The sequence below is a fragment of the Onychostruthus taczanowskii genome, unplaced genomic scaffold, assembly GCF_017590055.1.
Source record: "Onychostruthus taczanowskii isolate IOZ18803 unplaced genomic scaffold, ASM1759005v1 scaffold97, whole genome shotgun sequence".
Taxonomy (NCBI): Eukaryota; Metazoa; Chordata; class Aves; order Passeriformes; family Passeridae; genus Onychostruthus; species Onychostruthus taczanowskii.
Genome location: NW_024507768.1, coordinates 587,951 through 615,811, shown reverse-complemented (window position 1 = coordinate 615,811; position 27,861 = coordinate 587,951). Strand labels below are relative to the sequence as shown.

At 49.1% G+C, this 27,861-nt stretch overlaps 1 protein-coding gene across 2 annotated transcripts; it reads left to right on the top strand.

Moving 5' to 3' along the window:
- On the top strand, nucleotides 1–27,483 carry RAP1A (RAP1A, member of RAS oncogene family). 2 transcript variants are annotated; one of them, XM_041427187.1, is made up of 9 exons: nucleotides 1–57; nucleotides 13,354–13,423; nucleotides 16,566–16,646; nucleotides 19,575–19,643; nucleotides 20,379–20,435; nucleotides 21,336–21,476; nucleotides 23,368–23,511; nucleotides 25,802–25,917; nucleotides 26,757–27,483. In XM_041427187.1, the coding sequence occupies exons 3-8, from the start codon at nucleotides 16,590–16,592 to the stop codon at nucleotides 25,886–25,888; spliced, it is 555 nt and encodes a 184-aa protein (XP_041283121.1). In that variant the 5' UTR covers nucleotides 1–57; nucleotides 13,354–13,423; nucleotides 16,566–16,589; the 3' UTR covers nucleotides 25,889–25,917; nucleotides 26,757–27,483. The 2 variants fall into 2 exon arrangements, with proteins under 2 accessions (XP_041283121.1, XP_041283122.1); XM_041427188.1 differs by lacking the exons at nucleotides 1–57; nucleotides 13,354–13,423; nucleotides 16,566–16,646 and adding an exon at nucleotides 16,771–16,789.
- Nucleotides 27,484–27,861: the final 378 nt, after the last annotated feature.

Below are 27,861 nucleotides of genomic sequence, written 5' to 3'. Positions count from 1 at the left end.
GCGCAGCCGGGGCTGTCGCCGAGCTCGGCGGAATTGTTGCGGTGTTGCTGCGGTCAGGTGTGTGCGGGGCGGCCCGCGCTCGCTGCTCCCGCCGTGGGAAGGGGCGCAGGGGCTCGTGCGGGCCCGGGGGGCACCGGGGCTGAAGGGACAGCGGGGCTGCAGGCACGGACGGTGGGCTGGCACCGGGCACGGCAGGACGAGGGACGCGCTGCGTGAGCCGCTCCGCTTCGCCGGCCCGGGTGGGCGGCAGGAGGTTCGGGCAGGTGGGACAAGCCAAGGGGGAGAGCCCCCCGTGAGCCACGTGGAGCAGCGGGCTGGCCTTCCTCATCCAGCTGGCCCTCCTCATCCTCCGGCTCATCCTCATCCTCTGGCTCATCCTCACCCTCCAGTCCATCCTCATCCTCCGGTCCATCCTCATCCTCCCAGCCCATCGTCATCCTCCACTCCCAAGGACTGGTTGTCTCACACCACCTCAGCTCTGAAAAGGTTTCTTGCACTTCCTTCGGTCGCTTTAAAGAGAAACTGTTCTGTGCGTAGGGAAAGTTTGGTGTTTAGGTACTTCTCGTTAATTGGTGTCTTTGCTTGCGGTGTTTGAGGTGCAGAAGGTGTGGGTTTGGTGCAGGGATTCCTGCGGAGCCTCCTCAGTGGGAGGGTTGGGGTTTGGACACAGCGAGCTAGTTCCGACTGACACAGAGCTGGAACTGGGTCTTGCTTTGCGCACAGCTTGGAAAGAGCTGCAAACAGGAAGGGCAAACCATGAAAACTCTGGGTTTTTTTCCTTTCAGTAGCTTAACAGGGGAGAGAATATTTCTTAAAATAGTCGTCTGACTTCAAAACGCCTGTCTGCCTTCGGAGTATTGTATCGGCACTCTGTAATTGCTCTTGTAATTCTCTCTGAGTAGTTGTGTTGCTCCCCGCAAAGAGACACCAGATTATTTGAAGAGTTGAGGAAAGCGTCTGTTCAGCTGACAGTGCCTGTCTGCTGTGAAATGTTTCACTGTTGTGATTTGTGTCATTGCTTTTTTCATGCTGAAATGGCGTGCCAGTAATTCTCCCTGGTGTAGCAGATCCTCGGATCTGAACGGGTTTTAATGCGGGAATTGTGAGACTTTCAGGAAGTGATGGATGAAGCTTGGAGAAACAGAAAATGGTGCGTTTGCAAAGCTCCGTGCCTTTAATGAGAAGTTATCCAAAACCAGGCAAGTTAAAGGGAAGTTCCAGATGGAGCACTCTTGCTTTTGTGGTCTCTGCAACTTTCTGAATTCACAGAAGCCATGTATTTCACAAGTACGCAATGCTGTCTGATTATTCTGACATCATTATCACGTTGCTATAGTGACTTCATTGCGCTGGGAATGCCATGTTCACATCCGGTTGCTATGGAAAAAAAATCAGTATCATAAATAAAAACATGTAATGTTCTGTTCATCCCTGTGGCAGGAAAAAAGGCATCGATTTATTGACTCGAGCGAAGACTGGCAGCATGTTCCAACAGGAGTTCTTAGTGCCAAGTCGCAAACTGGGAAATTGTCACTTGCCGTTCTCGGCAGATTGTCCCTCGCCTCGCTGTGTTGTGGCAGGTAGCAGAAGTTGTGAAATCCTGCTTGTGGAGTGGAGGGTGACAGAGCGTCTGTCGTTCTTCAAGGTGGAGCCGGCAGGAAGTGCTGTGCTCGCGCCGCTTCTAAAAATAATCTGTTTTCGTGCGCAGCGCCGCTGCCCGCTCCAGAGCAGCTCCTCTCCTGCCCGCCGAGCCTGGGGATGCCCAGGGGGACCTCGGTGCCCGGCGCTGTCCCACCCTCGCTGTCACCCCGGGGCTCCCAGCTCCCTGCCCTCACGTGTGCTGCCTCTGCTTTTAGGGTAAGTAGCTTTGCTGGAGGTTTGAGAGGATCTCCTGCCGGACGGGCCGAGTTGTAAGTCCGGTGGCAGGTTAATGCTTTTGTTTGGAGGCTCGTGTTTACGCAGAGCGTCGGAACGGTTTGTGTTTGAAAGCGTAAGCTGCAAATACACAGGCATGGGTTATTAGTGATGCATTTCGTGGCTGCTCAGCCAGTCTGAGGACTGTTCTTAAAAAAACTGAGAAGTAATTAAATGGCAGGAGGGTAACGTGTGGATGTGCTTGAACATTAAAGTTTTAATTGTATATTGAATCATCGTCCTGGGCATAAACAACTCCAAGCATTTGTTTGTACTTTATATTGCAGTGCTTTTTCTTGTGCCCTGCACGTGCACGGCTCGCTCGGTGGCACTTTGAACTCGTGCTCGGTGTTTAGAGAACAGATTGCTTCTGTGCAGCTCTGCGCGCTAAAAAAAAATGGTCTTCAAGAGGAATCCTAATGCTCTGACAACAGGAACCTGTTATCTGTTTTCCTAGAGAAAACAAAGTGTATCTTTTGAACATACATAAGTTCAAACCTTTAGGCTTTATATTTGAAGTGTTTTTTTCTGGGTAGCTGTTTGAAGTTCAGAATTATCCTTGATCCAGTGTTACTTTCAGCCTTGCCAAAATCAGCTTAGCTGGCTCTGGCTGTGGATCCTGATCAAAACTTTTGGGTTTTAGGGTAATATGGGAAACGTGCTATTTTATCACTTTCTTTTCATTTCTGATGAGCCACATTAATGTTGAACATCAGTCACTTCTTATAACTTTGTGTATTTAATTCTGCAGAAGCAGATTCAAGAGAGACACAACTTTTAAAACTTGGTCATGTCCCAGGGTGCTGTTTGGATTTTTTGGCCTTGATTTTGGGGGTTGTTGGGTTATTTTTTGAAGATGAGGTAGTGAGGATGGTGGTTAAAGTATAGCCTCAGTTCATTTTATGTTGAGCGCTGAAGTAGTTATTTATTTTCTTTTACTCTTTTATTTAATAGTTAATTGGAAATTAAACAGAATTTTAATGAAAGCATCTTCTTAAAAGGGTGCTTGTAAATCCCAGGGTGAAATTTTCCTGTAGGCATTTGTGTTTGCTCTTCAGGAAAGCTGCTGCTGCTGGAAACATGACACCTAATGGCAGAGATAAGCAAGGATGTCCCAAAGTCTTCTGAAAGAGCTGTTGGTCTTGCTGAGCTCTCTTCCTTGGTCCAGCCTGTCTTGCTCAGATGTTGGAACTTGTGTGAGGTGTAAACAGTCCTGCTCCATCCTTCCCCTGGGCTCCCTGCAGGTCCTGGAAGGCAGAATCAAGCTCAAGTCCTGGAAGGCAGAATCAAGCTCAGGTCCTGGAAGGCAGAATCAAGCTCAGGTCCTGGAAGGCAGAATCAAGCTCAGGACGTTTCAGTTAGTGGGAGTGGTGGGATGGAGCCGCAGTGGGTTACTTCCCCCCTGGGAGGTGAGGAAGGCAAGGCAGAGACTGAATCCTCTGCTTCCCACTGTGGAACCTTTATTGCTGAGCACTCCTGGAAGCAAGAGCCCAGTGGGAATCCAGCTGGTGCAGTTCAGTGTCTCCAGCAGGAGTGAAAAACCATCTGTGCTGGCTGAGTGAAGACCAGAGAAATGCTGAGGAAGGATTAAAGTAGGTGTGAAGAAGATACACCTTAATTGTGCCAGTACCACTGCTGCTGGAGGGAAGGAGTTGAGGAGAGAAGAGGAAGCTGCAGTTCCTGGCACGTGTGACCCAGGGCAGTGTCCTGCAGCCTCGTGCTGCAGCAGGGCTGCTGTGGGCACTCTGCTTGCAGTGGGTTACTCCCCACCAGGAGGTGAGGAAGGCGAGGCAGAGACTGAATCCTCTGCTTCCCACTGTGGAACCTTTATTGCTGAGCACTCCTGGAAGCAAGAGCCCAGTGGGAATCCAGCTGGTGCAGTTCAGTGTCTCCAGCAGGAGTGAAAAACCATCTGTGCTGGCTGAGTGAAGACCAGAGAAATGCTGAGGAAGGATTAAAGTAGGTGTGAAGAAGATACACCTTACTTGTGCCAGTACCACTGCTGCTGGAGGGAAGGAGTTGAGGAGAGAAGAGGAAGCTGCAGTTCCTGGCACGTGTGACCCAGGGCAGTGTCCTGCAGCCTCGTGCTGCAGCAGGGCTGCTGTGGGCACTCTGCTGGGCCCGGGACAGCTGGCAGGAGTGTGACCTGTGCCTCATTCTGGCTGCCAGAAGAGTACCAGCTAGGTGACATTTGGTCTCAGAGGTACCAGCTTGTTATTTTCCAGGGCCAGCCTGTGTTTGTGAGAGTTACCTGGAGCTGCCTCTCTGTTGTGGCAGATTGAGGGTCTCTGCTGGTTGTTTTTCAGCTGGCTGTGTGTGCTGGTGCCTGTTGACATCCTCTGTGAGCTGGTTTGACATGTCTGACTGAAACCCTTCAGAGCTAAATGGCTCATTATGAGAAGCTTCCTGTTATTTCCTGTGATAGCATAATTTTGTTAATTAATGCCTGTTTTCTGAGCTCCCCTCTGAAGAAAAGGGGACCCAGTGACAGGCAGAGCTTCAGTCAGGACACAGCTGGGCCTGCTCAGCTCTTGGTACCTGGATTTTACATTGAAGCACTCTGTGCTGCACCTCTGGTGCTGTTTCACTCCCAGGTTTGCTGTGAAACAAGTTTTGATCTGCAGAGGGACAGAACTGGTTACTGAGAGATCACTTCTTCCCTTGCAAATACTGCAGTAATGAAGGCTGTGTAGAGAAATCCATTTAACAATATTAAAATGAGGAGGCTGTGGGAAGAAGGGTGGTGCTCAAGGAGGAGGCACCGAGCGTTACATTCCTGATCAGAAATGGTGTGTTTAAACTTAAATTGCATTCATGTGCTGTGGGAAGGTCCTGAGGGGTGTGGGGGAGAAAATGGGACACCAGAACACTTCCCTCACTGGATCTGCAGTCATTTTGGGTCAGTACCTGCAGTGCTGCAGGCTGTGCTCAGAGCCTTGTGGCAGGCAGCTCACCTGGGTGCAGGTGAGTTCAGAGCTGCCTCTTTCTGTTTCTCCTGTGCAGCAGAGCCCAGGGCAGGGCTGGGGCTCCTTCTCAGCCTCTCAGCTGCTGGAGCAGGTCGGGTGGCTCTGCTGAACCCTGCCGTGGCCACGTAAAGACTGTGTTTTGATGTTTTGATGTGTGCTCTGCTCCCTGCTGCGAGTGCTGGGGCAGGGTTTGGGATTGGGAAATACCTGCTATACCTGAACAGGCACTTCCTCACTGCAGCTGCAGCAGCTTCACCTGAGCCCAGGGAAAGGCATGGATTGGATGTTTTTGGGTTCAGAAGTCCAGATGCTGACAGAAGCAGACTTGGTATGCTTTGGAAACTGCTGGTTGCTTTCTTTTGATGAACAGAATCATCAGTCTGAGGGGGAATCTGACCCTGCACTGGGCTTTTATACCAGGGGAGAAACAGGTAACAGGCCAAAGAGCCAAAAAGGAATCTCCAGGGCTGCTCACAGCCCGTGGCTGCACGTGGTTGACTTGGCTCTTTCACCTATTTGACTTTGTTTAACTTAAAATGTGGGGAGCCAGGCAATGGCAGTCCTGTTGAGCAGGTGGCCCAAAGCATTGTGGTTTGCTGTTTATTGTGAATATTGATAAGATGGAAAATACTTAAATCCATCTGGGGGCACTGAAGCAAGAGGTCTGGATGTGCCCACAGCAGTGGCTGTGTTGGGGCTGAAACAAATCTTTATTCATCGCTTCAGCGAGGCAAAAAGCGCTCAGAAATGTGCTCAATGTAACAAGCAGGGTGAGCATTGCTGTGATAGGTGATCGTTGCTTTGTCAGAACTCTGCTTTTTGGGAATGTTCTGCACCTGGGAGTGTGTTTGTCAATGGGCTGTGTTGCATAACTGCTGCTTGCTGGAGCATTGCAGGAAAGCAGACACTTGCATTCCCCTTGTCAATGACTGCGGATTCAAGGCTGGCTGGAATGTTTTTGGGGGTTTTTTTTTAGCAGAAATATTTGTTGGATTCAACGATGTTGTGTTCTGCAGTGTTCTAATACTGCAAAAATGTGAACTTGTCATGTTTAAGTCAGATTATTGCGTGTGAGCTGAGGGCAGTGCAGTCTGCTCCTGATGGATCCGAGCATCGCTGGCTGCAGCTGGGGCTGCTCCTGCCCTGCCAGGAAAGCTGTGCAGGTTTGTGTCCAAGGGAAGAATCTGGGTGGAATCAGGCATCTCCCACATTTTCAGCTGGAAATAGACCCTTAATCTGGGAAGCAGCGAGGACGTGGGAGGAGCACTTCAGCTGGATGCATTGGATGCAGTGCCTTTTATGTTGTATTTTTATGCAATATTCTTTTCTCTCATGCAAATAAACTTGAAGTTGTAGGGAGGGGCAGCTGGGAAGAGGAAAACTTTCATTACAGACAGCTGACATGCAGAATAATATCTTTTTATGTGCCACTCACCACGTGATAGTTAAAAGTAACTCATAGTTCACTGGGTAAGGCTATTTCTGGTGCAATTCTCCTTTTTTTGTGTAACAGTCTCATTCCAGCACATCTTGCTTTACCCTGAGATTTGATGTTTTTGTCAGTCCTGTGCTGAGTAACAGTTTCTGGGTATCAGGCCTGAAGAACAGAAAACTTGCTGGATTTCTGAAGTAAATATGGGTGAAGATAAAATAAATTTAGCCAATTGTTGCTTTCTGCTTTAGATTATAACGCTAATTGTAGCTGAAAATAACATTCAGATTAAAGATACAGACTGAAGTGGTTCCAGACAGCCTTTCTCATGAAATATTTATGCATTTAGGGCTTTTAACTCATCAGATCACTTATGAAGTTGTGGAGGTTACAATATTATTATGGCTTTGCCTTGTTTTGTGAATACTCTGCATTGGCGTATTGATCACTAGAATGCAGTCAGGGCTTTTTCAGGAATCCTGTTTGAAACGATCAAACAGCTGTTGTCATGCTCCAGGGCACTTTCCTCGGCGGTGTGATTCTGAGAAAGTGGGTCTTGTCCTTTTTTCTGTAATTCCAGTATTTGCAGCCTCTGTTAAATGAAGTGTTTGCCCAAGCCCTTGTCATAAGCACAATATCGAGTCCAAATCCATTTAGCAGCAGGGCAGAGTGGGCTCAGCAGGTGTCAGAAGGATGAAGCTGTGTCTGCAGAGCTGGGCTGCTGTAACTTCCTTCCCCTGTCCTTTCCGTGCTCCACATCCACTGCGTCTCTGTGGCTGGGAGTTGATTTAGGAGCTCTTTAAAACCAGTGCTGGTGGTGCTGTGCTGAGGGCCTGGGTTGGGCTGGTGCTCTCTTTGCAGATTTACTCCCGAAAAAACAAATGGGTGGAAGTTTTAACTTTGGAGGAAAGTGTTCTCAGCACGGGGAAGGCACAGAACTTGTGGAGATGGAGTTGACACTCAGGTGAAGTGTGCTGTGTTCCCAGTCCTGCAGAGAGCAGAACCCGTCCCCAGGCCGTGTGTTTGACAAATTTACATCTTAACGTATGAGAGATGATTTTTTTTTTCCTTTTACCCTACCTCTTATCATTTCAAAGGCACATCCTAAAATAAGACTCTCTTGGTTGCTGTTTGAGCAGAGCTGATGAGGTGGAGGGAAGGAGTGGCTGCTGCCAGTGCTGCTCAGGGTAGGATGTGTCCTCCCTTCCCTGTGAGGCAAAGCCAGCCCCTCTGCTGCCAGCTGCCCCAGCCCTGGGCTTGCTGCTGTTTAAAGGCAGCTGGAGAATTGTCTATTTTGGTTGTAATCAAGCTTGACCTATAAATACTGAAATGGCTCCTGTGAAACTGATTGAACTATCAGAGCTGTTTCCTTTAATGGCACCTTTTATTCACCAGAAAGGAAATTCCAGGATGAATTGTCAAAGGAGTTTTGCCCTTTTAAGCAGGTTCAGGAGGATTAAAAAACTTCAGAGAAGCCCTGGTGCAGAGGCCAGGTCTGGTAGTGGTTTGGTTAAAAGCCCACTGGCCTCGAAGCTCTCGCTCTGGCACTGAAGTGTTAATAACTGTTTGAATATTCCTTCAGTTAAAACCTTCACACAGAAGAAAGTTTCATTTTTGCTGTAGAAGAAAATTCAGTTTCCACCCCCACTCTGCCCCAAGGTTCCAGGAAGCAGCATTAAGGGGCTGAGCTAAATACTGAAGGATTAAGCACCACATTAAATAACTTAATTTCTTTACGAAACGCAATGAAACTGTTGCTTTCCCCTCTATTTGAAGTTAATTCTGTGCACTCAACTGCTATTCAGGTTCCTATCAAGCCTTGAAATCTGCCATGAAAGGCATTGAGGAGGTGCAGCCCTACTTGGCAGTGCTAGAACACATCCGTTGTGAGCCGTGTTCGAGTCCTCGTTACATGGATACTCATTGCTCTAGGGGGTTTATTTAAACTGATAAACAAATGTAGTATTAATAAGTGGCCATATGGTCAGTGGGGCTTTTCATTCTGGAAATTGTTGTTAAAAGAGGCGTTTAATGAGCGGCGGTTGCGTGGGAATGGGGGGGTTGGTTCCTTGTGGCTGCCACACGCCAGGCAAGTGAAAATCTCTGGGCTGCACATGCAAAGCTGACCTTTAGAACGGGCTGCACGGTCAGATCCAGTGTACAAACACACAGGTTATTGCAGCTGTGCCAGGGAGATTTAAAGAATCTCAGTGTTTTCTGGGGTTTGTGAGTTAGCCCGGTCTCCTGAGGAACTGGGATGTGCCCCGTGTTTAGAGGCTTGGTGTTAGTCTTAGGATTTATCACTGGTGGGTGTAAATCACAGAATCGTGGAATGGTTTGGCTTGGAATGACCTTAAAGCCCATCCAGTGCCACGGGCAGGGACACCTTCCCCTGTCCCAGTGCTCCAGGATCCAGGGGCAGCCACAGCCTCCCCATGCCAGGCCTCAGTACCCTCTGAGTAAAGACTTTCTTCCCAATACTTCATCTTAACCTACCCAGTGTCAGTTTGAAATACATGGGGAGAGCAGTTTGAACCTCTCCAGTTTTATTGAGGAGTTTCAAAGAACCCTTAGTGGCCTGGGAGCTTCGTGTCTCCATGATATTTTTTATGCTGGAGACCAAGTAAGCTAAACTGGGCTTTATGGCCAATGTCTCGTCACCACTACTGCAGAAATGAAATAATTAAAGTGCAAGCTGAAATTTCAGTGGCAATCTATCTACCTCATGTCACTTATTTACTCTTAATTATATAAACCAGGAAGAGTAGTGGCGAATGTTGCCAAGCTACTATCAGCACAACAAATTTTTCCTTCCAAGTAGAACACGGTTGGTCTTTTGCTACGACTGAGCCTCCTCGGGTCTGTGTGGAATTTAATCTGTTTTATAAAAGGTCAGGATATTTTTTCCACTAAAGGAAATGGAGAGGAATGAAAAACTTTATAGGGCTTAAAAATCAGTGGCAAGTTGTGGATGTGATAGGCAGCAAATGGAGGAAGTCCCCTGAAGGGCTGCTGTGTCTAATGGCGATGCCCTTTAATGTTTACGTGTTTGGCTGATGAGGAAGGGGGAAAGGAAGTGGTTTTTTCATTTTTTTTCTTCCAAAAAAAGCTATGGAGAACTCCTGAATGGTGTAAAGCCCTCTGCTGAGCTGCTCCAGTGGGGCTAGACGGAAACGGAGAAATGGCAAATGCGGCCGTGGTGTTGCTTGGGAGGACCTGTGACCTCACAATCCCTGCTATCAAGCTGGTAGTTTGATAAGATGTTAGTAAGGAGCAAAGTTAGTGTTTCAGTGTCACGTCAGGAAGTGAGCAAGGTGTGTTTGCCCTCGGTGTGCCCGGTGAGGCGGCTGTGCCCTGCCTGCGGCTCTCGCTGCGTGCCGCAGTCCGGCCGGAGGGAGCTGCCAGCTCCAGCCCCTGACGTAGGGCTTTGTTCTAATTTGGGGATGCAGTGTGTGTTGGGCTTTGAGTTGTGCTGCTGGCTTCCTTTCCCCTGCCTTTGTCTGGCTGGCACACGGCCCTAGCAACTTTCTGCAAGTGCAGACCAATAGGACAAAAAATAAATTAGCCGTTTCAGCATGGCAGGCTTTAGCTGCCCAGAGCCCTTGTTCCTTGCCTGGAGAGCTTCTACAGCAAAGCAATTTCCAATGAATAATTAGGCAGTCGCTTCCATAGAAGTTAACATTATGTTATTTGAAATTGCAGGTTCAGCATGAAGCTGATTGCACAAAAGATTACAGGCTGAGGAGGATCAATCCCAGAGTGTTTGTGCACAAAACGACTGTTTCCAGTGACAGAATTATTGCTGTTTTCCAAGGAGTTTGTCTCTCTGCCGTGTTTGTGTGGGCTGCAGTTAATTTGCTGAAAGCTCCAGCTCAGCACAAGGCTGGAGTCGGAAGGGCTCTGTTGCTGGAGGACTTTACTCTTCGCCCAGCCCTTTATGGCCCTGGCTCAGGAGCCTCCCAGTGCTCCAGGAGGATGTGGAGTGATGCAGAAAGTGGTGGTTGGGATGTGGCTCTGAGGAGCACACCCCTGGGCCGGGAGCTTTTGGGGATGGATGCAAGGTTTGAATGCTGCTCTCTTGCCCTTTCTGATGGAACTCCTCAGAGGACACCTCTGGCCAGTGTCTTCTCCTGTGTTCTCACACACCTGTTTGCTTATTTGGCTTGTCACCAGCTTTATTTTCTGGGTGTGCTTCTTGCTGTGTCTTTTTGGGGTTATTTGTTACCTGAAAAACAGGAGGAAAATATATTTACACTTGGATTACTGATGATTTGGACAAGGGACAGCCCTGTATGTTCCAGTGTCAGGAATGCACCTCAGTGGGGTCCTGACTCATCCTAGAGCAAGCTTGTGCATAGCTAATTACACATTTGCTGCCTTGATTGGTATTTGATTTGGTGCTGAGAGCAGTCAGTGGAAATGATAATGATTTTGGTGTTAAAATTACAAAACTGAGGCTGAAATTCCTGCCACAAATGATAAAATGTTACCTCTTATGTAATGTTAATACCTAAAACACACTTACTTTGGTGTCAGTGATAATGAGTAAGAAAATAAATGCAGAGTCTGTGAACGGAAGTTTGCCAAACTGTGCTTTTGATGTCACATTCAAGTCCTGCTTTCTGCTTAGTCTGGTCTTTTAGTCTTTTGTTTTTCTCTTCCCTCTCATTTTTCTGGTGGCCTCAGGAAAGGTGGAGGAGGTTTTCCCTGTACCCTAAAGCCAGGGAGTTCAACTGCCTGGGAGAAGGGGCTCCTTTTGTGAACATGTGAGTCCATGGCAGTGATTTTATTAATTAAACAGACTCCTTGCTAACTAGCAGGGTAATCTATGGCAGTGTTGGCCTTGCTGCTGTTCAGGGGCAGTGTCTGCTAACAAGCTGTGGGATTTCCAGCCAAGCCCCCTTTCCTTTGGGATGCACATCCCTGTTCCCAGCTCTGGAACCACTGTGTCATCGACGACAGCTTTGGTGAGCATTAGGGAAGTATTTCATGTGCTTTTGGCTTCGTTGAGTAATTTAATACCTCAGAACATGGTTGGAACAAATTTGGGAGCAGGTGCTGAGTGGAGCTGTCCCTGGGCAGAGCTGAACAGCAGCAGGGCTGCTCCAAGCCACGGGGAGATCCTTGGCCTGGTGTTTCCAGCCTTTGCTGCTGCATCATTCTCTCTGTTTGTTTGGGTTCTTTTTTTTACTGTGGAGGGAATCTGTCAGTTTAAGTGTGGTTTTGATGGCTGTAAATCTTCCCCTTGCAGAAGTGCTGGGTTTGGGTTTGTTTTGCCAACATGGCTCTGAGTAATGGAGGGATTTTGGTAGAGTGTTGAGCAATGTTTAGTTGACACTTTTAAAAAAAGAAAATCCACTCCTTTGCATGGCCTAGTTTATAGTAACTGAGAAAAACTGGCACGGAGAACATTTACAAGTCGAAAATTAAACAGGTTTGTTTATAGTAGCCACGATTCAGTATTGAACTGCCAGGATAAAAATAACCAGGACGCGTGGCTGCAGCATCCCAGGAATCTGCTCTCATTTGGGAAGTGGGAAGGGCATGGCCACAGGGGTGGCACAGCCAGCCTTGAGTGGAGGTGCTGGAGTTCAGAGACATCTGTGCTTCTCTCCCAATGTGCACGGTGCTGACGCCTCTTTTCCCTTGGAAACGTTCAATATTCCGATTCCCGCTGGTGAAAATCAGAGAAAGGGAGGTGCCAGTGATGAGCAAGCAAGGAGTGACTCTCTTTTTCCTTCCTTAGAGCCAGGTGAGTGGCCCTTGCTCCCTGCCTCTCTCTCTCAGCCAGGGACATCTCTTCCACCCCAGCACATCTTCCTGGGGCAGAGCAGGGCAGGGCCCTCAGTGCTGTGGGTGCAGAAGCTGCACCTCGAGAGGCCATCTCACACTGCCTCTAGGAACTGATGCTGTGGTTTCTGTGCTGCTCCTTTCCATGCCTCACTTCTTTCTGTTCCTTTTCTCTCACCCTCATTTAAACTCAGGCTGCGCTTTTTGGGTGCAGGGGCAGCTGGTGCTGCTGAGCCATCGCCTGTCTGCAGTGCTGGAGCTGGCACTGGCAGCACTTCAGGGAAAATCCCAAATGGTTGGGGTTGGAAGGGACCTCAGAGCCCCTCCAGTGCCCCCCTGCCATGGCAGGGACACCTTCCCCTGTCCCAGCTGCTCCCAGCCCTGCCCAGCCTGGCCTTGGCACTGCCAGGGATCCAGGGGCAGCCCCAGCTGCTCTGGGCACCTGTGCCAGGGCCTGCCACCCTCCCAGGGAAGGATTTCTTCCCAATATCCCATCCATCCCTGCCCTCTAGACTCACTTTCTCTTGTACTTGGAAAAATATTTGACAAGGATTATGAGAGCTTCCGTTATCTGTTTCGAAACAATTTTGATTTCTGTGGCTCCAAGGTGACTCCAGAGCTGCTGAAAAGAAGTATTTTCAAAAAACCAGTATACTAGGTTTCCATTTAAACTTCCTGTGATTCCAGAGGAACAATTGATTCTTTTTTTTTATCCCTTGAAAAGAAAGGATGAAGTGCTGAACCTCTGAAAGCCAGGACTCTCCCTGTCAGGGCAGCAGGGTGTAGCCAGTGCTGTGATTCCTGTCTGAAGGATCAGCACTGCTGCTGCTCAGTGGTACTGAACAAAGGATTGTTGGAATGCTGGAAATGTTGGGGCATCTCAACATCTCAACATCTTCCTGGGGCTGGGGATGGTGTTGCTGGGAGTTGTTCTGATCCCCAGGACTGTCACAGAGTCCCAGAGTGGTTTGGGTTGGAAGGGACCTTAAAGCTCATCTTGTTCCAAGCCCTGCCACAAACCTGCTGGATTCCCTAAAATAATTGCACTTTGTAGGTGTTGCAGAACTCGGTGCAACCTCAAACATGGTTAGTTTGAGTTTGTCTTTTGTAAGTGAAGTCTTCCTTGGAGTGTTCTAGGGAGGGAAAGGCCACAGGAGCAGGGTGGTTTGCCTTAAGCACTACAGAGATGCTTCACAAATGCTGACACTTGAAAAACAATTCACTCTTTTTTTTAATTCTTCTTTTTTTCAGTTCCTTGTGGGGAGCCTGGAAGAACCTTCACTAGAGCTGCTAACACTGATGAGAGATCTTTTATGCCAAGGTAAGAGATTTTTACTGTTCTCATCGTATTTTAAATGACATTTCTGTGATAAGTGAAGTTCTTGCACTCGCTCTTTCAGTGCTATGCTTGCTTATTTTGGTTCATGCTTCTCTCTCCCCACTGCCTGAATTATAAACTTCTTGGTGAGCTGCTGAAACTTGAGAAACAGAAGCAGCTCGCTTTTGCATCAGGTTTCTGTCCTGGGGGCCCCAGGCCTGGTCCCCACTGCCCGTGCCCCGCTCCTGCCGCTGCCTGGGAAATACCCTCGAGTTCTGCTCCTTCCTGCTGCCTCAGCCCCGGGTTGCAGGAGGAGGAGGATGGCTGGTGCAGCGTGGAGGGTGCACAGGGGCTTGGCTGAGCAGAGGTGCAGTGAGTGGGGGCCACACTTGAGGCTGCAGCTTCAGCTGTGTTTGCATCCACCCGTGGTGCTGGCAGGGATGCTCTGCCTCTGCATGCTGGCACAGATATCCTGCAGCTTTCTCACCTCTCTGCCTGCTCCCTGGGCAGAGCCCTTCACTTTTCTGTCAGGGAGGAGCTGAGCAGCTGGGGGCTGCTGCTGTGAGTGGGTGAATGTCCATTTCTGCCTCTTCCTGGGCAGCGCTGGTGGCAGCAGCAGCAGAGATGCTCCTGGTAAAGAATCCAGAGCACAGCTGGATTCTGGTGGATCAGGTGTCTGATGGTGTAGAAGCAGAGTTTTTTGGTGATTACAGATGCAAGAACCCTCTGGTTTGTTACCCTGTGGGTGCTGGGGGTGCCCCTGCTTGTCCTGCTGGAGCTCAGGGCCCTGCCTGCCCAGAGGGAGCAGGAGCAAGGAGACACACTCAGCTGCAGCCTTAATTTTGCACCACAGCATTCTGAACTAATGAGACCAGTTTCACAACATTACAGTTAATTTTTTTCTACACTCTTTAGTGATCAGACTCTTCTCTTGACTCTAAAGGAACACTTGACACCCATAGTTCAGTTCCACTTGGAAATGGAGCTGTGGCTTTGCAGCATGTGACTCTACTACAGAGAGCTCTGGATGGAAATGAATGCTGCTGTGTCTGACTGTATTTAGGTGGGCTTCAACAGTTGCCAAATGAAAAGTTGGCTGGGATGCAGCATAGTAATTTCTTGAGCACTCTATTCATGTTGTATAAACAGATAACATTAACATACTTGTGAAAGAGCTACAAGATAATTAAGGCATGTGGGGTTTACAGTAATAAGGCTCGTGCCTTTCAGGATCTTGGTTTCCTGTTGCACCTGAAAAAAAAAAATCAGCAAATACTGTAGAGAAGAAATGAGAAGTTAGTCTTGTACTGCTCCCAGCTTAAACTTCCCCACAAGTATTTTCTACTATAAATAAGAAATGAAATAGTTCACAGCTAAATTTAACCCTTAGCTTGATTGCTTTCTGGGTTTTCTTTAGTGGAACTGACTGTGGGACTGTAGAGAAATTAAGACAAACTGGATCAATAAGTTGCATTTATGCTTTATAAAAAATGCATCAGCTTTTAATTTCTAGGGATTATCAAGGGGAAAAGAATTGTTAATTGGAATTCCCCTCTCCTTCCCATTCAAAATCATGATTTTTGAAAGAAAGGAAGTGAATGTTACTTCTCAGGGAAATGGTCAAGCAGAAGAGCTTACAGTTCCCAGAATTTAGCCAGGGCTGTTGTCAGTGTCCTGGAGTGCACAGACACTGCCTGCTCTGCTTTTAGGCAGTTTCTGGAAAACCCCTTTCAGTGTGACTTGATTTCACAAGTTGCAGTTAGGCAACTGCAGCTCACATGGGCTTCAGGAGTTGGAGAGAAGCCTCCTCCAGGTGCTTAAGATGATGGGCTGCACTGATGGCTTGAGCCTCGCTCCCTCTCCAGGGCTTGGAGGAGGGAAGGGCAGCTTGGCTGTGTGACTGCAGAGCTCAGCACAGGCAAGTCCTTCATTTCTGTCATTCTGGCTTAAGAATTAGTTTGAAATTGTGCTAAACTGAACACAGAAATCTGTGTCTCTCTCCAGCTGCACGTGGGATTTTCAGGTTTTTGTTTAAACCATACCTGGGTGACATCCAGCCCGTGGAACAGTCTGAGGTGGGCTGGTTGGGCAGGGTCCCTGCTCCCTGTTGGTCCCAGTTCAGCTCACACTGGGGATGGCTGAGCAGCAGCACATGGGGCTCCTCTTGACTCTCTTTTTCATCTTCCCCTTGGGAGTCCAGATGACAGAAGAGAACCTGGATTCAGTGATGACATAAACTCGAGACACAGCCTGCCAGGGAGTTGTCCACATTGCAAATCCACCCCCTGCTCTCCGCAGGCTCCTGATACATTTCTCTACCCAACTCCTTGGAAGTTCTCCTTTTCCAAGGCTGTAGCAGGGGAGCCCATAAATCCTGTGGCAGGGTTAGTTTGAAATGCCTGGAGCGTGGAGGCTGCCCAGGCTCCAAGTGCAGCCTTACTTGGGAAGGAAGCGCGTCCCTGCGGAAGGGGGCTCGGTGCTGAGCTCATTGTTTGCTGCAGGGACAGCCCAGCCTGGCTGCTCTGTAAACACGCTGTCAAGTGTTTATCACTGCCTTTGTCATTTGCCTTATTTGTCAGGGAATCTCGAGGAGCAGGAGAAGTTTGCTGCTGCTGCGTAGTGACTTGAGGGAGTTGCAAGATTTCCATAAAAAGGCAGAGTCTGTGCTGGGCGAGCAGAGAGCTCTGCCTTGGCAGCCGTGTGCTGGGCCTGACCTTTTCCAGAGAGAAAACACTGACCTAAATCCCTCCCTGCTGGGGGTGGAGGGGAGAAGGAAACCTCCTGACTTGCTTCTTTCTGATCTAATTTTCTTGTCCCGTGCTCCGGTTTGTGCCATGAAATGCTGAGGAAGCAGAGGACAGGCAGTGGCAGCTCGTGGTGCCTGGCACAGCCTCTGTGTCTGTCCCCTGGTGTGTCCATCCTCTTCCTCTCTGAGCGCTGCAGGACCCAGCTCTGGCCATTTCCTCCAACCTGGGGCTGTGTGTCCTTCTGAGCCTGAGTGTTCAGGTGGAAAGTGAAACCAGAGCTGCCAGTGAAGGCTGTCAGAGCCCTCTCCCTCTCAGGAGGATTGGGCGCAGGGGTGCTGCTGCTTTGAGGACAGTTCCCAGCTCTGTGCCTTAACTGCTCCTTCTCTCCTGCCTTGCAGGTCGCTCTCTGAACAGACCACACCATGCGTGAGTACAAGCTGGTGGTGCTTGGTTCAGGAGGTGTGGGCAAGTCCGCTCTGGTGAGTCTGGGGGGCAGCTCTGAGCCCCTCGCTGCACACCAGCTTCCTGGTGCTTTGGGGAGGTTGTGTGACTTCTGAATGTGCCAGGACTTCCACACAGCCACTGTGGCACTGCTGAGGAGGGGTGTCATGGTTCAGGAGAGGTGATTAATTGCCGGTAATTAGCGTGTCATGTCTGCTTCCTGCATGGGTGCTGTGCTGTACACGCTGAATATCTGTGAGCACTGCAAGCCCCAGCAGCAGTGGCACGGCAGAAATCTGGCTGGAATCAATCACAGAACTGGGGTTCAGCCCTGCACACCTCCAAGGCTGGGGGTTTTCCCTCCCCAGTGAGCAGCTGGGCTCAGAGCATCAGCCCTGAGGAGCATCCACAGCCCCTGCAGGGAGGGAGGAGCAGGCTGGTGGCACTTTGCTCTCCTGGAGTGCTTGTCTTGTTCCCAAGGAGAGCTTTACACAGCAGAGTTGATAGTAAAGCCCTGTGAGAGAGACTTGTGTCACCCATTTATCACTCACCAGTCAAGCAGCTCTCTCCAGCAGAGAGGCAAAGAACTGGTCAAGTGTGAGTTATCTACAACAAGGAACTGCAGTGTTCCTTGTCACAGGCATGATAATGGCTGAGCAGCCTTTCCTGTCCTGCCTCATTGTTTATTCTGCTGGTACAACCAGGTAGTAATCCTGGTAAATCACCTGCAGAATCCCAGTGAACAGGAGGAGAGATTATTCAGTTGTATATCAAATTTGATGCACTCTTCCAGCAATCCCATCCTAATCACTACAAGGTGTTTACAAGGTGTAGTTTTTGTACAAGCTCTGTTCTTCCACAGCAATGTAAGCAATCTGTATTACTTTTTCCTCCAGCACTTCCCTAATTATCTTAATTTTCTTACATAACACTGAAAGACTCACTTGGTGAAATGGGGCACTTAATAGTATGCTGCAAATAAAAATTACTCAGCATCTGACATATCTGAATTTCCTTCTCTGTGGTGTGAAGTCTGAGTGAACACCACCTTTTGAACAGCTGAAATGCAAATACTCACATAATCTGGTAAACAAAAGTTAAATTCTTTTTGACAGGCTGGGTGCTAAGTCAGCATATTTGGTCATTCACATGCAGCAATGATCCATTATGTTTATAGCAGCACGCAGTAATTGCCAATTAGCAGCTAGGAGTGGATAACATTTAGCTTTCACAGAGTCTGTGTACTTATTTACAAGCATTAGCAAGGAGAGGTTACAGGGTGGGATTTAAAACAATTTGGGGGTCACTTTAAATGTCATTCTTCCAACTGCACAAACTGACCTGTGCAACAAAGAGCCTGGTGTTCATTTCCAGCTCTGCCTGCTCTCGGGTGCAGATGACAACGTGGGGCTGTTCCCCTGCAGATCCTCCTTGTTTTAACCCTTCTGTGCCAGCATGCTGCTGCTGCTGCTTCTGGTAACAGCCATGGAGTAGCAGAAAACCTTCACAGCTGCAAAGCCGTGGTTGTTTAGCCACTTTTGTTTCCTGTGCAGCAGTTTTATCCATTTCTGAGGCTCAAACTCTCCTGGAGTGGCAGTGGGTGACACAGTTTACAAAGGTGCCCAGTGGTGCAAAGCCTTACAGAGAACTGGAAACTAAAGCTGGGCTGCACCACCCAAACAGAGAGAAACTTCTGAAAGTCTTGGATGTGCACAGAACCCAAAAGCAGCCCCAGATTTGCAGCTTCTCCCTTGACCTTTTATTTTCACCTATGACACATGCAGGTAAAGCCCACCAGACATGAAGAGTGTCACATGTCAGTCAGGTTGCCACACTCAGGGCTGCTTCCCAGAGGGGACAGATGTGACAGGGTTCACGTGGGAGCCCCTGGCACAGAGCTGCCTTCTCTGGGAGCAGCTGTGCCAGCCTGGCCCTGCAGAAATGCCAGGAGCCATCCCGAGCCCAGGCTGTGCCTGCAGCTCTGGCTGCTGGGGTTAATGCTGTGATCCACCTTCCCGGGGCTGGCTGGGAGGGTTTTGCTGTTACACTGGGACAGCTGCTCAGTGTGGCAAGAAAACCCTGGAGAAGCAGAGACTTCGTTCATTAGAGTGTAAAATGCATTTATTAAGTGATCTAGAACCATTTTGAAACAAGATAGTTGTGGCTTCTCAGACTTTCCTCACACATTTGCAGAATTTGTGTGTAAAACTTGTGAAAGGTTCAGCTGGCAAAAGACATTTGGTGTGTTTGTTGATTTCCAAGGGACAGAATTGAGTGCTGGGATCTCAGCTCTGTTCCACAAACGAACACCACCTTGTTTTACAAATAACAAATATCAAGGACCCTTCAGACACTGCTGTGCTGTTCTACTGCAGATGACTGGGGGTGAAAAGGAGAAAGGAGCTTTGCTGCCAGAGCAGGAGCAGGAAGGCTGTGTCCTGGCAGGAGGCAGGGCTGGGCTCTCAGGGATGCTCCCAGCTCAGTGACCAGGCAGGAGTGGAGCAGATGGGCTGGGAGGGAGTGAGTGAGCACGGGCTGAGGGCTCCTCCTGCAGCCCCCGTGCAGGCTGCACTGCTGCTCTGCTCTGGGGCTGCAGCTCTCTGCTGAATTGCACTGAAATGTGCATTTTCCACAGTGCCTGTGCTTCTGCTGAAGTCCCCAGGCCTCTGTACTTGGTGGTTTTTATCCTTCTGCAGTCACAGGCACTGGACTAAAGGCATTTTTGGGAGCATCCTCTTCTCTGAGACAAGCTGATGTGCAAAAAAAGTTCTGAAAGCATGCTTGAATAACGTGATTTCAACAGAAAAAACACACATTTTATTTTCAAAATTGAAATTTGATGTATTTTTCTCTGGTCCTCACTACTGAGCAGATTTGCTGTTGTTACTTTTCCTGAAATGCTTCTTGGTGAATGTTTCTGGTTGTGTTCAGCTCACTTAGGATTTTTTCCTTCCCTTCCTCCCCAGACTGTACAGTTCGTTCAGGGAATTTTTGTTGAAAAATATGACCCAACAATAGAAGATTCATACAGAAAGGTAAAGCACCGTGGTTTTTATTTCTTTCAAGTCTCCCAGAGGGTACAGAATTGCTGGGGCTGTTCGGGGTGCAGGGCTGGAGCTGCTGAGCAGAAGTGCTTGCAGGGTCCCTGGGCTGTTACGTAATCCCAGCACAGAGCTGCTTTCTTCCCTGGATGGATGTCAAGTGAGCCATTGTTTCACGGATTAGCAGAAATGTCAGCAGCATTAAAGGCACCAAAACATACACTAAAAACTTGTGACATTTGTGCCTGTGATAATTAAATTAAATTGTGGTCTGAGCTCTGCTGTTAAATTTACTTGACTTTCCTGGAATTACCCTTGTTAGATCCAAGACATTTCTCAGAGAGTGGAAGATTTGCAAAGTCTCACTGGGAGGGTCCTGAAATATTTTGCATTTTCTTCTCTTCCTTAGTCCCTTATCTTCGGGCAGCAAAGAAAAATTAAAGTTTTAAGGTGCTTTGATTTGTAAGAGTGGATTAAGTCCAGATATTTACAATCTCACTTAAGTTGAGATGTTTACAGTGAGCTGCTCGTTTAAGCCTTGCTAATGAAGGGAGTCCTGGAGCATGTGAGCTGACCCAAATGCCTGGCTTGGGGCATCATTAATCCTGTGGGAGCAGTGCTGTGCTTTGCTGAGAGCCCTTTGTGCAGAGGGCAGCAGGAGCTGGGCTTCCTCTTGCCTGTCCTGCTGCAGACAGTTCAGTCTGAGCTTCTGTTCCCCTTTTTCCCCAGCAAGTGGAAGTAGACTGTCAACAGTGTATGCTGGAGATCCTCGACACAGCAGGGACAGTAAGTGGCATTTCTTTGTCTAATTGCTGGGCAGTTCCTTCGTTGAGAGCAGTAATCCTGCCCCAGCAAAGGCAGGAGGTCGGCTGCAGTCACTGAATGAAGGGTTTTGTTAAATCACCTCTCCAGTGAGGGGGGTGCCTGGGGAGCTCTGTCCCAGTGCTGGGGCACAGAGCTGGGTGCCCCCTGTGCCACCCCCATGTCAGCACTGTGCTCTGGGAGCATTTTTAAGGGTTTGAACCATGGCCTTTGCAAGTGGCCAGCGTGCAGGGACACAGCCTGGCAGTGCCAGGCGAGGGGCTGCTCCCCAGCAGGTGCCACCAGCTGTGTGGGCAGCTCTCCTCAGCAGACCTGGCCCTGGCACCTCCTGGCACTGCCCTGCTGCTGGGGGAGCCTCCTGCTGTCCCTCCCAGTGTCACCTGCAGCTGGCACAGCCCTGGCCCCAAACAAACAAGCCCTGGGGGGGCTGGCAGCACGTCCCAGGCAGCTGGTGCTCCCTGGAAGTTGGTTTTATTGAGAAAGCCCTGGAATCCTCACCAGCAGGAGCAGGAGCTGTTGCTGTGTGGGTCTGGTAGAAGTCCTGGCCCTGCTGGGGCAGAGGCAGCCCTGAGCTGGCTTTGTCCACCCTGCTCTGGCATTTCAGTCTGGTTTTATTGCTGCTCTTCATCTTTTCCCCATTCTTCCAAGAGGCCCTTTATTAAGGGGAAGAAAGCACCAAAGGGAAAGAGAGTGTTAATGCTTTTATTCAATTTCCATGCTTCAGTGGGTTTCTGTGAGGGGTAAATATGTAAATCCATCTGCGTGGCACTGCGTTCTTGTCTCCAGTACAATAGAAGTATTCCTTTGCAACTGTTCATTAGCTGCATTCTCCGGCTAATTACTCTAAAAAATATTTGCTTGCAGGAGCAATTCACAGCCATGAGGGATCTGTACATGAAGAATGGGCAGGGGTTTGCACTAGTATATTCTATAACAGCACAGTCCACGTTTAACGACCTCCAGGACCTGCGGGAACAGATCCTACGGGTTAAGGACACTGAAGATGTGAGTAGAACACCTTTGGCTTTATTCTGCAAATGGTTAAGAAGCTTTGCTCTCAGAACCACTGCAGTATGTTTGCACACAAAGCTTCTTTCAGAGGATATCGTTGGGTAGTGCTGAGTGAGTTTTCTGAGCCTTGTAGTTTTCAGTGGTGTTGTTTGAGGCACAGCACCTGCTAGGGGACACAAACCAAAAACCAGATTTCCCCGTGTCCTGGAAGCCACAGTCCTCTGAAATGCTGGGAGTTGACTGAAAGTAACATTACTTAACCTTTTCTCCTTTAAACTCCTTTCCAGGATTTGCATTTTCTTCTTTCTCTGTGCTTTATTTCCCTCAGAGTTAGGGAGGAATAATGGTAAGGATGTTCTTGGTAGCTCTGCAGCTGTCTGGCACTGGAGACTGCCCCAGATGTGGGAAGGGGAAGTTCAAAGCTGTGGCAAAATCTGTCACACAGTGGCATGAACTAATCAAGGGCCTGACAGAGTCTTGGGTTGTTTTGGTTGTTTGGAGCTCTTTTTAAAGTAAGGACAGCAATCTGTGCCCTGAGCTGGGCAGCTGCATCCCTCAGCAGACACTGCTGCTTCCCTCTGGCCTCAGCAGCTGAGTGCTTGGTTCAAATGCCTTTCTTTGCTTTGTTGTTACCTGTTGAAGCCAAGCTTGAGAACCTTTTGAACGTTTAAGCTGAGCTAGGAAATATGCTCCTTTCTGTCTTTCATAGCAGAACATGTCTAAAGTCCCAGTACCTCAATCATTACATTGTCTGTACCTGGAAGAGTTTAAATTCCAATCTCCTACACCTAACAGTAAATGATCAAAGGTAGCTGCTCAACTATCCAAACTCCATTTTTGGATGAACCATTAATGCCCTCTGCAATAATCTTACACAGTTTCAGGTCTTTCAAACCTGTACTGCTTACTCATCTCAGTATCACTTTTTGCCCTATTTTTTCACATCTTCATACACTTCAGTTTTTTGCTGAACACGTTCATAACACATTTTCATGTTTCAGTATGAGAAAATTTCTCTTAACTGTCTAGAAAACTCTAAAGAACAGGATATTTACAATCTGAGCTGACAGAGCCTGTAGATCTGCTTTCAGATGAGCTTTTTTTGCATTTGCTTCATCTGTGCTGTGACTTCAGGTTCCTCATGTAATAAGGAAAATTTAGGTCTCAAAAATAAAAATATGATCATTCTCTAATGGGTATGGCTGGGAGTTTTAAAGAGAAAAATTAATCTTGAGTGTAGCTGTGTCAGGAAGAGACCACAAATATTAACACTGAAGCAGATTAGAAACACTCAGTGTGTTGTAAATTACCAAACGAATCGGGCAGTGATTTATTTCCCAGCTGGACAGGACTCGGGTTCTGCTCAAAGAACGAAATGTTTGAGGAAGTGGAGCGGGTGCACACCCTGCCAGCAGCTCTTTAGGGTTTTTCTGCTTCCCCTCGGTGTGGGGGAGCAGGAATGGGGCTGGGCTGTGGCACTCCCTGCTGCTGCCCTGCCTCAGCGTGTCCCAGCAGGGGACAGAGCCCCAGGCCAGCTGTGCCAGCCTGGGCTCTGCAGGGCACACAGCTGGGGCAGCCCCGGCAGCTCCTGGCACCCACTTGGGCTGCTAGGAGAGATTTTTGGGGTTCTGTTCCCTTCTTTAAGGTGTTACAGAATCCCAGAGAGGTTTGGGTTGGAAGGGTTCCTAAAGCTCATCTGTGGGCAGGGGCAGCTCCCAGTGCCCCAGGAGCTCCAGCCCCATCCCCCCCTGCATTTCCCCCCTGCATTTCCCCCCCTGCATTTCCCCCCCTGCATTTCCCCTCCCCAGTCTGAGAGCCACAGCAGACAGAGCTCCCTGAACATGACCTTGCTGATGGATCTCTCCTCCTGCTTGCTGCTCTGCAGGTTCCCATGATTCTGGTTGGCAATAAATGTGACCTGGAGGAAGAACGAGTCGTGGGCAAAGAGCAGGGGCAGAACTTAGCACGACAGTGGTGTAACTGTGCCTTTCTAGAATCGTCTGCAAAGTCGAAAATCAACGTAAATGAGGTAAGCAGCTCCTGTTGTGTGTGTTCCCAGCAGGAAGGAAGGTGGCTTTGAAGCAGCCTGGCTGTGTGAGCTGGGCAGCTCCAGGCTGCCCTGGCTTCCCAGCCTGGGAAGGGCTGCCTGCAGCGTGTGCCCCAAGGCTGTGCTCCCTTTTCTCTGCAGAGGCAGGGCCACTTCCCAGGCTGGTGTTTCCACAGCCTCTCCCAGGGCCGTGAACAGCAGAGGGCCCTGAGCTGGGTGACTTTTAGCTGAGATAAATTTATCTGAGGGAATGTTTTGTCACGATAGCTGCTGCCATGCCAAACGTGGGTGATGCCCCGTTGTGCTCCTTGTCCTGTGTGGGGTCGGCTGTTGGTTTTGGAATATTTGCATTTCTGGCTGCAGATGCCTCATCACAGCCCCCAGCTTGCTAAAGCCATGCCCAGGCCCAGACCTGAGCAGTTCCCTGAGTTTAACTGGGACCCCCTTTGCTCTTGGCTGCTCCTCCTGCTGCCAGGGGCCGTGGGCTGGCTGAGGGAGCTCTGCTCCACATCAGGCACCAAGTTTTTATTCTGTGCTGGGAGTTATCTGCCTGTGCCAGAGGCCAAGTTTCCAGGCACAAAAGCTGAGGTGACCCCGTGCAGCAGAGCTGGGCTGCTGCCAGCAGATAAGTGGGGGCATTCAGGGCTGTGTGATAAGCAGGAGCAGCAGGGTCTTGGCCTGAGCCCAGGCTGCTCTGGCAGCCAGCAGGATGGGCTGCAGGGGAGGGGAGCCCCAGGCCCCTGAAGTGCAGCTCCTGGGCTGGGATTAGCCTGGCTGCAGGGCTCAGGAGCAGCAGAGCTGAGCCAGCAGGGGTTTGTGTGCAGGTGGAGCAGAGGGAGCAGCTCAGCCATCAGCAGGTGCCCAGCGAGTGTGCCACCCCCGGGCTGGGTGCATTTCACACTTTGGGGGTGCACTCTGCCCCTCCTCAGCCTCACCCCCTGGGAAGGGGGTCCGGGGGGCACAGCCTGGTGTGGCACCCCTCATCCCTCCCGTGGGAATCCTGCCTTTCCCTGCTGGGGCTGCAGCTCCAGGGAGGTCACGGCAGAGGGAAGAATGTGCTTATCTGGAGGATGAGCTTCTGGTTTCCCTGTGGTCCTCGTGTTCTGGTTTCCTGCCAGCTGATATTTCCTAGTTGTGAAAAGTACAAAAGCTGAGGAAATCAAAGAGAGAAGCTGTGAATGAAGCAGCTCAGTGCACTGGGAGTTTGTCCTGCTGGCTCCTGGGCTGGGAAGCATTTGCATTCTTTTGGGGTTTATTCTTGCTTTCTCACTACTTTTGGAGCTTCTAAATTTGTTAACATCTAAGGAAAGAGTGATAAATTCCTACATGCATTTGCTGAATGTGAATCAAACCTTTCAGATAATAAGCTTTTAATCCAGAATGAATCAGATGACCTTCTGGTGACCTCTGAGATGCTCTTCCTCCACACTGACTCTTTTTAGGGATGGTGGCATTCCTGAAACCTTGTTGCAGATGTCTGTACTCACAGTCAGTCCTAGCACCTAAACAATCTAACTCATGGGAAAGGAAAATCTCAAATTTCAGTTGTTACAGTGTGTTATAAACTGGTTCTTTGTCTTCTGAATTTCTTTGGAATCAACAAGAATTTGTGAGCTGTCAGCCACTCCAGGAAGGGGAAAAAATAAACAAGGACAAGGGTGGAGCCCTCTGAAGGTTGAAATATTTCTCCTCAATGCTGTGACCCAGCTCCAAGCATTTTTGCAAAGCTCATTTTGCTATAAATGGGTTGAGCCTCGCTGGGAAAACAACTCCCAGCAGCAGCAGCAGCCCTCCCAAATCTGTGCAGCTGCAGGAGGGCCCTGGGCTGCTCCCCTGGCAATGGGAGCTCAGGGCAGGGACAGCCAGGGGACAGGGCTGTCCCCTCCCTGCAGGGGGGCAGGCTCTGCAGACAGTGATCCTTCAGGGTATTGTGCCTGTCTTAAAAAACATCCTGAGTTGTTAATCCTGAGTTTTCTCCCACTTTTCCAAAGCAAGGAAGCTGCTGCAGTTTCACTGCCCTGCTCTCCTGAAGGCTTTGGTGGTGATAAACTTGAGTTTCCAGCTCCCTTATGTTCTGCACATTTTGATGGGAGCTTTGGGTTTCCTCTTCCATAAGCAGCTGCTTGAGAAACATTTAATAAATTCAAGCAGTTTAATTGAATTTACGTAACTGCAGCCAGCAGGAGAGACTTGTCAGCTCCCCAGCCTGCCTCAGTTCTGACAGCTTGTGTTTTATCACTTGGGTTTCTCAGCTTGTGCTTTTCATTTGCAGATCTTTTATGACCTGGTCAGACAGATAAATAGAAAAACACCAGTGGAAAAGAAGAAGCCTAAAAAGAAATCATGTCTGCTGCTTTAGACTCCCATCATGCAGCAGCTCTGAGCCAGGTAAGAGGGGCCTGAATCCCTCCTGGGCCAGGTGAGCAGAGCAGCTCCTGGCAGAGCCCTTCCCTGTGCTGCTGCTGGAGTGGGACCGAGCAGGAGCTTTGCTGTGCCTCCTCTGGGAGCTCCTCTGCCTGTGGCAGCAGCTCTGAGCCACCAGGGCTCCCTGTGCTTCCTTTCCATCCTCTGGTAAATGCTGCTGCTGGCCCCGTGCTGGGACCTTTGGGGACAGCTCCACGCTGCTGTGGGTGGGACATGGGGATCACTGGCACACAAATAAAAGGCTGCCCACCCTAAAAAGCCAACCCAAAACCAAACCCAACCAAAAAAGCCCAGCAAGACTGGGCACAGCTATAAATACTCCTCCTGTGTGTCTTGGCAGGGGGCTCTGTGTGCTCCCAGCTGTTCTGTGCTGCTCCTGGAAGGAAACAGCAGCTCTGCAGCTCCGGGTTTGGGACAGAAATGTCCCCACTTGGGGCAGAGAGGGGCACTGGGAGCTGGCCCAGCTCTGCCAGCTGCCGTGGTCACCTCAGGGGGTTGCTGGGAGGCAGCAGAGGCCGGGCTGTGTCTGTGCTGCCCAGGCAGAGCAGCTCCCCTGCCCTGCGCTGCGGACGAGCCGGGGCCGTGGGCTCTGCTGCTGCACCCCTGCTCTTGTGGGCACTGGCTGGCACTGCTCAAACCCAGCTTTTGGAGAGTCACACACCCACAGCCTCCTGCTTTCTGTGCCTAGAAACAGCCCTGAGGTCTGGGAAGGAGGAGCCCTCCTGCTGCCTGTGGCCTTTCAGGCCTTGCAGGTCACTGGTGCCTCCAGCATCTCCATCTGTGGTTTGTTTTACTTTCTCCAGATTGCAGGAATGAAGAACTGTTGCCTAAATGGAAAGTGCCAGCATTCCCAACTTCAGAACCTTATGGAAATGAGTAACATATCGGAAGAAACTTCTCCTGTTTTTTATATCCTGCGGGAAGAATTTAGATCTTAAAAATGGTTTGCACACAGTCCTTGGAAAAAGCAGTTGCTCTGTGTATATCTCTTGGAAATTTAAGCCAATATTCCTCCTCCTTTGCAATAGCAATTAACAGATGTGAGAATAAATATAATTGACTCTAGCATATGATTATCCCAAGGAGCATGGATGCATTTCAAATGTTAGAGATTGCTACTATAATTAAAATTCATATTGACCATTTTATCATAATTTCTCCCCATCAAGCACTAAAAATGTTCCACTGTTATATTTTATATCTATAACTATAGATATATATTATCCAAAATTTCCCTTTGAACTCACTGCAACAAATAACTTTTTGAGTCATTGACTTCATTTTATATTTAAAAGTTACGGAATATCATTATTTTCATTCTGCCATTGTATTCTAATTAAAAATGTTTGTGCATAATGCTTTGGAAAAATGGGTCTTTTATAGGAAAAAAAAACCGGGATAACTGATTTCTATGGCTTTAAAAGCAAAAATATATAATATACTAAACCAACTCTAATATTGCTTCTTGTGTTTTACTGTCACAGATTAAATTACAGCTTTTATGAATGATTAAATTTTAGTACATTTTCATTTTTGTTTCTGTGTTTTTGTTACCGTTTCCAGCCTTTGGGTTTGCTCCCATGTTCTGTGAGTTCCTGGTGGCTCAGGGGCTTTGCTGAGGTGCCCCCACCCCACAGTGTGAGCTGTGTTTAAGGTGCCCCTCCCAAAGGACAGCAGGCACTCTGGTGTTCCCTCTTTGCCTTTTGCTGCAGACATTTCCTCTGCAGCGACTCTGCTCTCACGGGTCTGCTTTCATCCCAGCTCTGCCCTGGAGGATGATCCTCAGTTTCTACCCGGGTTTGGCTGCTGGTCCCTGCTCAGCTGGAGGGGTTTCCTGGTTCCTTTTGGGTTGTTCCTTGCATTCTTCAGCCCCTGTTGTTCAGAGTTTCAAGGAGCAGGCTCTGAAGA

Coding starts and splice junctions, on each gene's coding strand:
- RAP1A (XM_041427187.1), top strand. CDS start 16,590: ATGCGTGAGTACAAGCTGGTGGTGCTTGGTTCAGGAGGTGTGGGCAAG. Junction 21,477..23,367: donor GGGTTAAGGACACTGAAGAT/GTGAGTAGAACA, acceptor GCTGCTCTGCAG/GTTCCCATGATTCTGGTTGG. Junction 23,512..25,801: donor CGAAAATCAACGTAAATGAG/GTAAGCAGCTCC, acceptor TTTCATTTGCAG/ATCTTTTATGACCTGGTCAG.